Source organism: Carcharhinus amblyrhynchos, chromosome 3 (genome assembly GCF_965287045.1).
Source record: "Carcharhinus amblyrhynchos chromosome 3, sCarAmb.v2.hapA, whole genome shotgun sequence".
In the NCBI taxonomy this organism is placed as follows: Eukaryota; Metazoa; Chordata; class Chondrichthyes; order Carcharhiniformes; family Carcharhinidae; genus Carcharhinus; species Carcharhinus amblyrhynchos.
Genome location: NC_137326.1, coordinates 98,958,509 through 98,971,833, shown reverse-complemented (window position 1 = coordinate 98,971,833; position 13,325 = coordinate 98,958,509). Strand labels below are relative to the sequence as shown.

The window sequence follows — 13,325 nt, the reverse complement described above, 5'->3', positions numbered from 1 at the left end:
ATTTAAGGGCCTTAATTGGGAAAAGGACAGGCTTCTTGTCCAATGCCCTGCCCACCTCAGTGTAAAATCGCTACCAGGTCAGGGCAGGTGGGAACCCTCTGTGCAGTTTCACCCTCCCTTCTCACCTCAGAATCCACTGGCAGGGACTGAGGGAGCATAATCAGTATGGTATACTCTGAGGCAGGGACTGAGGGATTTTCAGAAGGCGTTTGATGAGGTGCCACACAAAAGGTTGCTTCAGAAGGTTAGGGTGCATGGAGTTGGGGATAAGGTGTTAGCGTGGATAGAGGATTGGTTGTCTAATAGGAGGCAGAGAGTTGGTATCAATGGGTGCTATTCAGATTGGCGGTTGGTGACTAGTGGAGTGCCCCAGGGATCGGTGCTGGGGCCTCAGCTGTTTACCATTTATATAGATGATCTGGAGGAGGGAGCCGAGTGTAAGGTGTCGAAATTTACTGATGACACAAAGATAAGTGGAACAGCAAATTGTGCGGAGGGTGTAGAAAGTCTGCAGAGGGATCTAGATAGGCTGTGCGAGTGGGTGAGGACCTGGCCGATGGAATACAATGTTGGCAAGTGTGAGTTAATCCACTTTGGTAGGAATGATAGTAGGAAGGACTACTACTTACAGGGCGAAAAGCTGCAGCATGCTACGGTGCAGAGGGACCTGTGGGTCCTTGTGCATGAGTCACAAAAACCCAGCCTACAGGTGCAGTTTGGTTACTCTTTAAATGTGGTCAGGAAGGCAAATGGGATGCTGACCTTCATAGCGAGGGGGATTGAATATAAAAGCAGGGAGGTCTTGCTGCAACTGTACAGGGCACTGGTGAGGCCGCAGCTGGAGTACTGTGTGCAGTTTTGGTCGCCACACTTGCGCAAGGATATTTTGGCCTTGGAGGGAGTGCAGAGGAGGTTCACTAGGCTGATACCGGAGTTGAGGGGGTTGAGCTATGAAAAGAGGCTGAATAGACTGGGCTTGTACTCGTTAGAGTTTAGAAGGATGAGGGGGGATCTTATTGAGACGTATAAGATGATGAAAGGGATGGATAGGGTAGAGGTAGAGAGGTTCTTCCCGCTCAGAAAGGACAGCAGGACTAGAGGGCACAGCCTCAAGATAAGTGGGGGGGGGGGGGGGTTGCAGTTTAGAACGGAGTTGAGGAGGAACTTCTTCACTCAAAGGGTGGTGAATCTCTGGAATTCTCTGCCCGTTGAAGTGGTGGAGGGTACCTCGCTAAATATATTTAAGACGCGGGTAGATAGGTTTTTGGTAGGCAAGGGGATTAAGGGTTATGGGGAGAAAGCGGGAAAGTGGAACTGAGCCACTTCAGATCAGCCAGGATCTTATTGAATGGTGGGGCAGGCTCGAGGGGCTAGATGGCCTACTCCTGCTCCTATTTCTTATGTTCTTAGCATACAATGTTACCAGTTGACTTCAGCAGCTATAAGAAAGGATTGCTTCACACAATCATTTATTGGAGGGTTTAACATGGAGTTCTGCCACCATAATTAAAAATATGGTGAAATCTATTTCCAAAATGTGTGGTGTCATTCTTGAAGACTCTTAGTCTTCCCTGGAAAGTGGGATCATCTCACTCACAGCCTTTAGGGAAAGCTCAGATGGCTGCTATGTGGATTCTGGCCTCCAATTGGTGCTATGTTTTGGAGAGGTAGACATTAGCCTTACAGAACCAGACAACCACCTCGGAAAACTGTTGGATCAAATAGATCAGAGCTTTCAAAGTATCAGGTTATCTTTTGCAGCCTGCATTTCCACAGATGAGTGGCAGTGATGAGAGTCTCGACTGTAATGCTTGGCAGAATCTTTCACAAGCTTGGTGGGCAGAGGAAGTTATTTTTGACCTCACGCCAAATTCTGTTTTCCAATAGTGGAATGAATTGTGGGAATTCCTTTCTCAGGAGTTTAAAGCAGGTTAAGTTGCCCAACAAACACTGCCAGGAAGCCCTTTTGTTTGTATTAGCATGTCATGTATGTTCATTAAGGGGTTAACTTGCTGGAATTAAGTTTGCCCTTTAAATTAAGTACCCATCAATGGGAAATCAGGACGTTCATTTTTACGGCTATCTATAAGCGGTATGTACTAGACTCTGCTTGCACCTTCGTGGGGACCACACATAATCTCACTCATATTGGGTGCCACAAACACAAGCTGTGTAAGGCTGGAAGGGGGCTGCCAGGGTGGTAAGGTGGAGTGGATTCTGGATCTTGGGGGGGACCTGAGAGGCAGGTTAAGTGAGGGGAAAGGAGGGAGGCTGTCCAGGTGCCCCTTAAACATGGTTCCCTGACTTTCAAGTGAATGAGGTAACAGCATGGAGGGCGACACGCCCCCATCACAAGATTTACATGCATCGCACATCCAGAAGTAATGAGCGGAACGGCGCAAAATCGCATATGTTCAGCTGTTCCCAACCCTTCCTACCCACTCACCCTAACTGCAGAGCATGGATCACACGAGAGAAAGAAGTATCGTACCCATACTGATTTTCATGGTGGTATGATGTGATTTTTCCCATTTTGCAGGTTGATGAGAAGGAAGGGGAGGCTAATGAGCAGGAAGAGGAGGCTGTAGCTGATGATGCCAACCAGGAAGGGGAGAAAGAGGATGAAAATTATGAAGAGGAGGAAGACGAAGAAGAAAGAGATGCTGCAAAGACAAATCGGCGGGCAGAAATGTGACATTTTTAGAATAAACTTTGTATTAATTTTGTTTGCCCAATTTGAGTTGATCAACCTACAATCTTTTATAGATACGTTCACATAAATATATTTAATACAGTATTTTTTCCGGTTAATTTAAATTTGGACATATTTAAAGGTAATGTATTAAAGCCCTTCAAAAGCAGCTGCTTTTTGATTATATGTAATTTATAATAAGTTCATTGTGAAAGAATAGACCACAAAAGATTCACGGTAAAACTTTTTTACAATGTTAAAATGTTCCATCATATTTGTTTTGAAGTTTTCTTCTACATAAATCATAATTGCTTCAATGCACAGTTATAACTTGAGCAATTCTTGAAAGTTTCTGAAGTTCATCAAAACCCATTTTCTAATGAGTGATATTTATCATCAATATGATTAGATGTTAATTTGTAAACAGAAGTGATCGTGTATGAAGCACTGCACACAATGGGTAGGTCGTGACTATTTGCAATAGTGTAAAATGAATGAGAGCAAGTCAGCAGCCATTTTACACCTCTCCTGATTTCAATTTCCATGACTCTAATTACCCATTTATACTTCCGCATAAAGTCAAGATCTACCTGAAAGTAATTGCAACTGTCTATCAAAGTTAAATTTGTCCTCAGTTTCAGAACAAAGGTACTTCATAACGAACTGTTTTTTATGTAGTGTAGGTAGTAAGTCCTCCAGTATTACCATATCCAGCGCCATTATGTTATGTTGAGTTCTGAAGAAGAGTCATGACTGTTTTGCTGTCCACAGATGCTGCCTGACCTGCTGAGTTTTCCTGGCACTTTGTTTTTATTTCAGATCGCCAATATCTGCAATATTTTGCTTTTATTACACCATTATTTTATTGAGCAATAGTCTGTTCAAAGAATTCTTCTTTCTGTGTAACAGGGAGACTCAATACAGAAAGGATCCATTTGTGGTTTATGAGTTACTGTTTCTATTTTTGTCCTTTTTTTCCTGAAGGAAACGTATATTGTATTTAAATCTGTTTTAAAACTTATTGCATTGAAATGACAATCAAACAGGTAAGAAAAGATAAACAATTGCTAGTTTGGTTACTCTTTAAATGTCATTAACTTTCTTCTTGTTCATGAGCGAGTTAATTGGTCCAACTTAAATTTAATCTTTCAGTTGTGAACCATATGGGAATTTCTAAGTTCTGAGGTTAAAAAGGTAAATGAAAAATCATAGATGAGATTTTCCAGCCTTTCAGCCGTGTGTTTCCCAGAGGCGGTGCTATGTTTGCTGGCAGCGGGATACTCTGGTCCCACCGCTGTCAATGGGAATTCTCACCTCTGTCAACGGAATGTCATTCCATGCCAGCAGGAAACTTACGGGTGGGGGTGCGCTCCTGTAGGGACAGGAGAATCCTGCCGGCGTGAATGGCTGGAGAATTCTGGCTCATACATAGCGCCTATTCCATGAGATGTACCAATCTGCACATATGATATATGCTGATATTTTAACATTTGTGGTGCATTAAAATTTAAAGCTTTAATGTTAAGTACATAAATCATCATGCCTCTTAATGTCAAGGTGACAAACATTTGTATGAAAGCAAAAGGTTAGGTTTTTCTAAAGGGTTTTTAAATAAACATTATAACATAGTAACATGGAGCACATGACTATTCAACTATTATTTGCATCATCGAAGCAAAGGAATGTTGATTTTCTATATCAAATTTGTAAGTACAATTGAAATAGTTACATTGAACAGAGCATATCAGCCAACATATCCGTGTTTTTATGCTTCACATGCGCCTCCTTGCATCTTCATTTAACCCATCAACATGTTCTTCCATTCCTTTCTCCATCTTGTGTTCATCCAATTTCCTCTTAAATGCATCTGTGCAATTCACCTCAACCCCTAGACCATATAGTAACAAGTTCCACATTCTAGCCACTCTCTAGGTAAGAAAATTCCTCCCGAATTCCCAATTAGATTTATCATCTATCTTAATCCATGGTTCTTAGTCCTGGCCTATCCTACATAAATAGAAACATCTTCTATATGTCTACCCTCTCAGTCCCTTTATCTTAAAGTCCTCAAACAAGTTACTCTTCAGTCTTCTCTTTTATAGAGAAAGGATCCCAACCTGTTCAATCTTTTCTGATTGGTACTCACTCACAGTTCTGGTGGTATTCTAATAATTCATCCTTGTAGCTGCAGCAATACTTCAAGATTCTTTTCATGATGTTGAGAGATGAACCATCCACACGAATCCATGCGGCCTAACCAAGGCAGTAAACAAGCTTAACATAATGGCTGCATTTGCAATTCTACTCTGCTAGAAATAAACTCAAGCTCTTCATTTTTTATGGCCTTCATTGCTACTTAGTGATTTGCGTAACTGTGCCCCCAGATCTCTCTGCTCCTCTACTCCATTGAGGCACTTATTTTCCAAAGAACATCTAACTTCATTAATCTTCCTAGCCAAATATAACACCTCAAATTTAGCTATAATGAAGCTAATTTGCCAATTGCATGCCCATTCTTCAGGTTTATCCACGTCTTCCTGTATTTTGTCTTCCTTTGAATCATGTCTTGCACCTATTTTTAAATTGGAATTCCGATTCCCACGTTAAATCATCCTTGCAAACGTTGACAATCAGTGCTCCCAGCACCAATCCTTTCTACATTTTGCCAATCTGAGTAACTGCATTTTATCCCTCTGTTTGTTTATCACCAGCTTGTTATCCATTCTGGTACTGGTCTTCTGACTTGCCTTCAAGTCAGTGTATGGTATCTTATTGAAGGCCCTTTTGGAAATCCATTGATCTCATATTTACTGTATAAACCTTATCTACTCTTTCCCTTACTATCCCAAGGAATGAGGAGGCAATGGCCTTGTGGCATTATCACTAGACTATTAATCCAGAAACTCAGCTAACACTCTAGGGCCTGGGTTCGAATACCACACGACAGATGAATTCAATAAAAAAACCTGGAATTAAGAATCTACTGATGACCATGAAACCATTGTCGATTGTTCACTAATGTCCTTTAGGAAAGGAAACCTGCTGTTCTTACGTGGTCTGGCCTACATGTGACTCCAGAGCCACAGCAATGTGGTTGACTCAACTGCCCTCCGGCAACTAGGGATGAGCTACAAATCCTGCCAGCAAATCCCATGTCCCATGAATGAATAAAAAAATTCACAAGGTTCATCTATCATAGCCATCCCTTTGGAAATCCAGGCTATTTAATTTTTTCTGCTCCATTTTTGAGTAATTATTCCATCATCTTTCCTGCCATTGATGTTTAGCTAATATATTTCCTTGGCCTGTTCTTGCTCCTTTTTTTTAAAATAAATATTTTTAAATCCAATCTATTTTGAAGCAAAATGGTAGTGACATGTATGATGATCATTTTGCTTGGAATAGTAAAGAAAACATTGTTTTTGAGATGTTAATTTACTCTAGGGGCACGATAGGACGGTTATTGTTCTGTTGTAACATGCAGGAATTTAACATTTCTGTATGGTATTCATATTTGGGTTGATTGGCTGTGTTATTTTTTCATTGCCTGAACGTGTTTTAAATAATAGCTGTAGAACTAACTTGATACACTATCCATTAATAAATAACCTGGACATTTTAGTATGTTACCAAAGTGTATAATGCTGTTACAAGAAACAATATGCAAAAATTTCTAACCAAACTGAAGCGTAAATGTCCATTCATGTGTTGCTTTTTATGTTTTGCTTTGATGGGGATGGGGTGATTATGCAAACAGCTTTTCAGGATAGATTTTTACCAGAATTTGTTGTCAGCAATATTCATGTAGCAAGGTACATGTGAGAGCTCCTGTTTACTGAACTTTATTTCAGTGTAAAGTGTATATTATGTAAATACTAATGCTGATCAACAAAGATTAAAGACTATATAGTAAAATACTATGATTTCTAAAGAAAATTAAGTGATTATGTAAAGTTATTTGCCATCATTAAACTGTGTGATTGTCCAATGCTTTGTATAATCTGCCTTTTTGTTATTGAATGCTTGAATTATTTTTCTTTGTGCATTTTCTTCCATTATTTTAGACAAATGCATCTGTGCAGCAGTATTCTGGAAGATGATTAGCGAAAAAAAAACTATTCCTTTTTTGTATTGATCACATCCATTCATCATTGAATACGCAATTGTTTGATGAGGATGATTTCTGAGTCACATAGTTATATTGTTTAGAACTTAATTACAGTTAAAGCTTTGTGGGCACAAAGAGTTTGCATTATTTCGGAGGAATCGTACCAGAAAATGGCAGAATGTTATTTCTGGTGAGAAAACCAGTGTGTTTATCTACAGAGAAACACATCAGTTTTCTTTCCAGATCTTACTACACGGTGCCAAAAAAGTAAAGGGGGCATGTTTCATGTCATCAAGTAGGAGGGCAGGGTCTTAACACGCCAGCAAACCCCGGCTACACAGAGATCAGGGTACAATCTTTAAAGGCCGCCCTTATAACCTGAGTAAACCTCCCCCCCCAGCCCACCATGGACATCTCAGGCTCTCCTTCCCATCCCCTGATTGGAGTCATTCCTCTTTCCCTGCCACCAACCCAATCATTGCCCCCTCTACCAATCAGTGCCCCCCCCCCTCCAGATCATCAGCCAAGGTCTCTACCAGCACTCACCCAACCCCCGCCATCACCAACATCCTCAGCTCTCCCGTCCACTACTGGCCACCACCATGAGGCTCCCACTGGTGTCCACCCCCTGGCATAGGTTGGCATTGCAAGTTTGTCAAGGGTGTGGTTCTACTCTGGCAGTGCCAAACTGTGCCAGGGGACATAGCCAGGGCACTGCCTGGCCATGCCCCTCTTCTTCGGGAGCTATACTTTACGTCTCTAGGAAGACGCCCATGACAGGTTCACCTCAACCATCACATAAGCACAATGTCAATATCTTTGGTGGGGGGAGGGGTTGATGCTCAGTTTCTGGCAAAGGGGTAGGGTTTTTTTTACTCATTCATGGGACATGGGCATTGCTGGCTGACCAGCATTTATTGCCCAGTTCTAGTTTGCCTGAGGGCAGTTGAGAGTCAACCACATTGCTGTGGTTCTGGAGTGACATGTAGGCCAGACCAGGTAAGGATGGCAGGTTTCCTTCCCAGATAGGTATTAGTGAATCAGATGGGTTTTTTCCAACAATTAACACTGATATCATGGTGATTCATAGATGCTTAATTCCAGATTTTTTTGAATTTAAATTCCACTATTTTCCATAGCGGGATTTAAACCCAGGTCCCTAGAATATTAGCTGAGTTTCTAGATTAATACTCTAGCAATAATACCACTAGGCCATCGCCTCACTATACTCAAACTCATGTAAAGCAGGTTCACACAAATTCCAGATGGCCCCAACATCTGTTTTTATCTGGTAGGCCTGCACGTTGCCCCTCACCTGTAAGTGGGTTCAAAAATCATCATAGACGCAGATGAGAGACTCTTCTTTTGTGATGTAAAAAAAAAGCTGAGGTGAATTGGAACCAATGATTTTTAATGGGAATGGGCTGCTAGGAATGGAGTCATCCTGAGCACAAAACTTCCTGTAGTTTGGAATACCTCAACTTCTTGTCACTGTAAGAAGGTATGTCTCATTACCTCAGTTACCCAGAGGTTGTGGGAGCTGAATCAGATACCCCTCAAAATTGGACAGGGGGATTGTGAGGCATGATGCACCCACACCGATTCAAAGTGACATTGGCAGCACGCAAACTTTGTGCAGGCTGTTAATTGTAATGATTGTGACATGCAGCCCATGCACCTTCAGGGTGGCTGGATGTTTGAACAGAGGGCCTAAGTTCATGTGGGGCTAGCATCACGTAAAGCCAGCCCGCACCTGCATGAGGTACATTCTGGCTGGACTAAGGGCTGGAACTGGGTACTGAAGAGTTGAAGACCAGTAAGAACATACAGAAGTGTTGCAGTAGGCCAAACAATGGGTCCTAAGCTTCTGGGATTGCCGTAATGGAGGTGTTGGTCAAGGAGGTGCGTAAGCAAAACCCCACAAACTCTGAGTGCTGCAGTGGAATTTCAGACAGGGAGTCATGAAATCACAGCTTGTTGCTCTGCAAGTTCACATTGTTGTCATTATGGTAGGGATGTCGGTCCTCAAAAGGCTGTTCAGTATCTCACAACAGCCCAGCAATCTGCTATTCAACCTGTGAAAATTTGGTCGAGCATTCTGCCACATTTCCTGCTCAATCAAACACCCAATATCTGTACAAGCTAATTAAAGACTGGCTCTTTCAGTTGGTCAAAATGCCAAACCAAACATCAACTGCCACAAGTGGTCTTGTGTGGACAATCAGGTGTAAAGATTTGTGGCAATGCAGAAAGCTGACATTTCATTGTGTTTTGATCTGCAATTTAGTTTCACCTTTAGCAAATTCAATTTAAAATAAAAAGGAAATATGATTGAACTGGTCATACTGGTGTTTCTTGTTAGTTACTGAAACAATCAGTACGTTTCCCATAATACACAGAAACCATAGCAAGAAGTTGGCCTGTGTGTTGCCAAAACAATTTGTCACATACACCTCTAGTCATGCCCTCTGAGATCTGTGTCAATGCTACATTGTGCTGTGAGATCCTTCGCAGAAATGATCAATGAGAGAAAGTAAGGTAAGAAATTCAGATTTGTTCTTAAGCATGAACAAACAACATTGTCTGTGACTTAGAAATGCTCTTCTAGACTTGGTGATCGTTGATGTATGAAATTCTATGTAAACACTGGAGTGAAATCATCAGCCTACATTTGTTTGAAAAATAATTAAATGCAAAAATTAAAACACAATGTACGTAAAACAACAAAAATATAATTTAAATGTTTACTTAAAATGTCAGGCAGAAGAATAAAAAGCGCCAATATAAACTAAATAACTTTAAAAGGGGTTTTAGGAACAGCAAGACCTGGTGACTTACATGCATAGATCTTTGAAAGCGACAGGACAAAAGCTTTTTAAAACAAAACATACTGGATCCTTGACTTTATAAATAGAAGCATTTGAGTGCAAAAACAAAGAAGTTGTACTAAACCCTTATAAATGAATGGTTAGGCATCACCTAGAATATTGCGTCTGATTTTGACACTACTGAAATTTTTGTTAAGAGCTACAATTAGGAAGGATGTCAAAGCTACAGAGATTTACCAGAATGATAGCAGGTATGAGGAACTTGAATTACATGGAGAACCTAGCAAAAGTTGCATAGTTCTCTTTCAAGCAGATAAGGTTAAGAGCAGATTTAAACAAAGTGTTCATCTTCATGAGGGATATTGATAGAGTAAATAAGGAGAAGCTGTTTCCATTACAGTAGGGTTGGTAACCAGAGGACAAAGACTTTAAATAACTGGAAAATGAATCAGAAGGGAGAAGGATATTTTACAAAGTGAGTCTTTATAATCTGGAATGCACTGCTTGAAAAGGAGAGTGCTGATTCAATTCTAGCTTTTAAAAGGAAAGTGGATAAGTACTTGGCAATGAAAGGTTCAAAAGACCCAAGGAAAGAGCAGGCAGTGGGATTAATAGCTGGGATCTGGAACATTCCATCTGAAAAGCTAATCATTGACTACAGACCACATGAGGCTTCACAGCATCGTGTCAAACATGGACATTGTGAATTATGTTAGATATGTTTAATACTGCTATGGACTCTGGGCAGAATGGCCTCTTCTATGTTCAGTGATAACTACAGCTATGACTCGGAAAAACACTGAGTGTAGTAAGGGCCCACAGTGTATTCTTGGTGTGGAATTTTTGACACAAAGAATGGCTCAGAAACATCACTATTGTCTGAGGTGACCAAGTTCTGCAGAACATATCCATCAGATTGGGCCTGCAATTTGTACTGAAAGAACCCATGAGGGGGAGAAATCTACTTGATCTCATCCTCACTAATCTACCTGTCACAATGCAAATGTTCAAGACAATATTAGTAGGAGTTATTTGTACACTGGGGATCAAGACCCATTTTTACATTGAGGATACTCACCATTTTGTGTGGTACCATTCATGCTACATGGAATCGATTCAAAGCAGCTCAAAATTGGACCATCAGCAGCAGCAGAATTGTATTCATCAACAATCTGTAACGTTGATGCCTGGCATATTCCCCAGTCTACCGTTACCAGCAAGTTGGGGATCAAGCCTTGTTCAGAACATGTCAGATGGAGCTCAGGGCATATCAATAACGGGGCATCAATCTGGTGGTTATATGCGGAACTATATGCATGCAGCATGCGATAGACATGCAAAGTAATCACATAGTTGGATTACATCAAAACTCTGCAGTCTTGTCGCATCCAGTCATGAATGATTGTGGGCAATTGAACAACTAATGAGAAGCTTACCAAACATCCCCTTCGTCAATGCAATGTCCATGTAAAAGAAAAAGCTGAAGCAGTTGCAATTATCTTTAGCCAGAAGTTCGAAGTGGATGATGCATCTTGGCCTCCTTCTGACATCCCTAGCTTCACAGGTGCCAGTCTTTGTTCAATCTTATGTTTAACAAGTGGCTGTAAACACTAGATACAGCAAATGCGATGGACCTCGACAACACTGGCAGTGGTATTGAAGACTTGATCTCCAGAAGAAGTCACCCCACTTGCCAATTTGTTCCAGTACAGCTACAGCATTGACATCTACCCAACAATGTGAATAAACTATATATTTAGTGGATATATCCTAACCACTAAAAGTGGGCCAACTTCAACCCAACCAATTACTATCCCAATCAATCCTCAATCATCAACAAAATGATGGAAGGTGTAATTGGTAGTACTATCAAGTGGTACTTACATAGCAGTAGTCTGCTTGTTGATGCAGAGTTTGGAAGGTCATTGATAGGACATTACCTAGGACAAAAACTCTTGCAGAGATATCCTGGTGCTGACAACAACCTCAACAATCTTCATTCATGTTAGTATGACTCCAACCTGTGGAGAATTTTCTATGGTTTCCATCAATCTCCACTTTCAGGGCGCTCGGCTTCAGATTCCATTACAGCCTTGGTACAAAAAAATGGAAAAATACAGCTGAATTCTAGAGTTGAGGTGAGACTGACTGTCCTAGATGTCAAAGCAGCATCTGAGCTGTATGGAACTGATTTCCTGGCCAAGGGAGTTTCTTTAAGACAATGTGACAATCAGTAATTATTAGAGAGTAGAAATATGTCTGAAATTTTGTGCCTTAATGTTTAATAAAAAGAAAAATTCGATCAAAGAAAATACCTAATGTGTCCAAACTTGAAGTAAATTTTATACCAAGTGTAATAAAACATGTATCTGAATTCTGAAAAAATATTTTAATAGAGGAACAAATTGTAACTTCATCTTGTATCATCCCTGAAACTCTCCCTTCATTTAATATGGTACATTTTTTTCCCTATTTGTTAATTCTGTTTGATAAATATTGATCTGCACTTTATAGAATTTGGACTGAGTGATCTATGAACTGTGGATAATTGCAGCAATCAATCAGATTGCCAGCAAGAAAAGTAATGTCCAACTTGTGACAAGAATATGCAGATTACAAAGATATTCATTTTGACAGTATTGTTGCTATAATAGCTAGCTCAATTTTAGAAAAATATCAAGTTAATGAGCATATGAATCAAAAGTAAGTTGAAGAAATATCCTGTGGTACAGGGCGCAAAATCAAGAGCCCCACACAAAACAGATTTCTGAAATGTAATCCAACTCAGTAAGCACTTTCAATTTCTACTTCTCACACTAAGATAAAACAGAAGAAAATCTTTTCAACATTTTGAGCAGTTTGTTAATTGTGACAGAGCCTTTCAAGATGAATGATACTAAAAGAATTAGCAGGCGAGCAAGCATACAATCTATTTTAAGTGGAACCATTAGATGGTTTGAATGAGATACAGGGATTAATGTAGATAGATCTACAAAATGATGAACTCAATGCTTGGATGTAGCAAAGAAGTGATAACTTAGATATTGGCTTGTATTGTCAAAAAGATAGACTAAGTGGCTGTATTGTTGCAATGTAAAGCATTTATCAGATCCTACCATAAATACTGTGTACAGTTTTCTTTATTTTATCACAAGTATATCATTGCCCAAGAATGGATGCAGTGACAATCATTCATCGAGTTTCAGGAGTCAAGAATGGAACTGATTAGAATAGATTCAGGAACTTGAATTTGCACTTTGAATTAACTCAATTAAAATTCTCATGATTAATGATGGCTTAGCCCAAAAGATTTGAATGGCATAAAGTTAAAATGAGGAAGTTTAGAATAAGAGAGGAACTGTTCTTATTAAATGATCACTATCTCCTAAGGCAGCACAACTGATTTTTCACTTTGATTTGAATTGCAATTCAAGGTATGCACTAAGCTTAGTCATTGCAAATCCTGTGCCATTCTTCAGATTGACTTTGTACACTTAATTTCTAAAACTGCCACCCTGTTGTAGTCAGTTTTCTTGAATATCCATACTTCAAATAAGCACAAGCTTGCCCCATTCACAATTTAAAATATAATTTAAAAACTGCGTCAGAAGTGGTGAATTCTTTACTACTTTTACTTTGAAGAATGTAGCTTCATGTGGCTAATTTAAATTATTAACTAGACAAAGCATTATTGTTC

The 13,325-nt window shown here is 40.0% G+C and overlaps 1 protein-coding gene across 4 annotated transcripts in view; it reads left to right on the top strand.

The window, feature by feature from the left end:
* LOC145340959 (Golgi integral membrane protein 4-like) overlaps nucleotides 1-6,672 on the top strand; it is a 109,551-nt gene extending 102,879 nt beyond the window's left edge. For all 4 annotated transcript variants that reach the window (XM_080185573.1, XM_080185572.1, XM_080185574.1 and 1 more), the window contains one exon: nucleotides 2,540-6,672. In XM_080185573.1, the coding sequence (XP_080041699.1) occupies nucleotides 2,540-2,695 (156 nt within the window). In that variant the 3' untranslated portion in view covers nucleotides 2,696-6,672. The remainder of the gene's footprint in view (nucleotides 1-2,539) is intronic.
* Nucleotides 6,673-13,325: the final 6,653 nt, after the last annotated feature.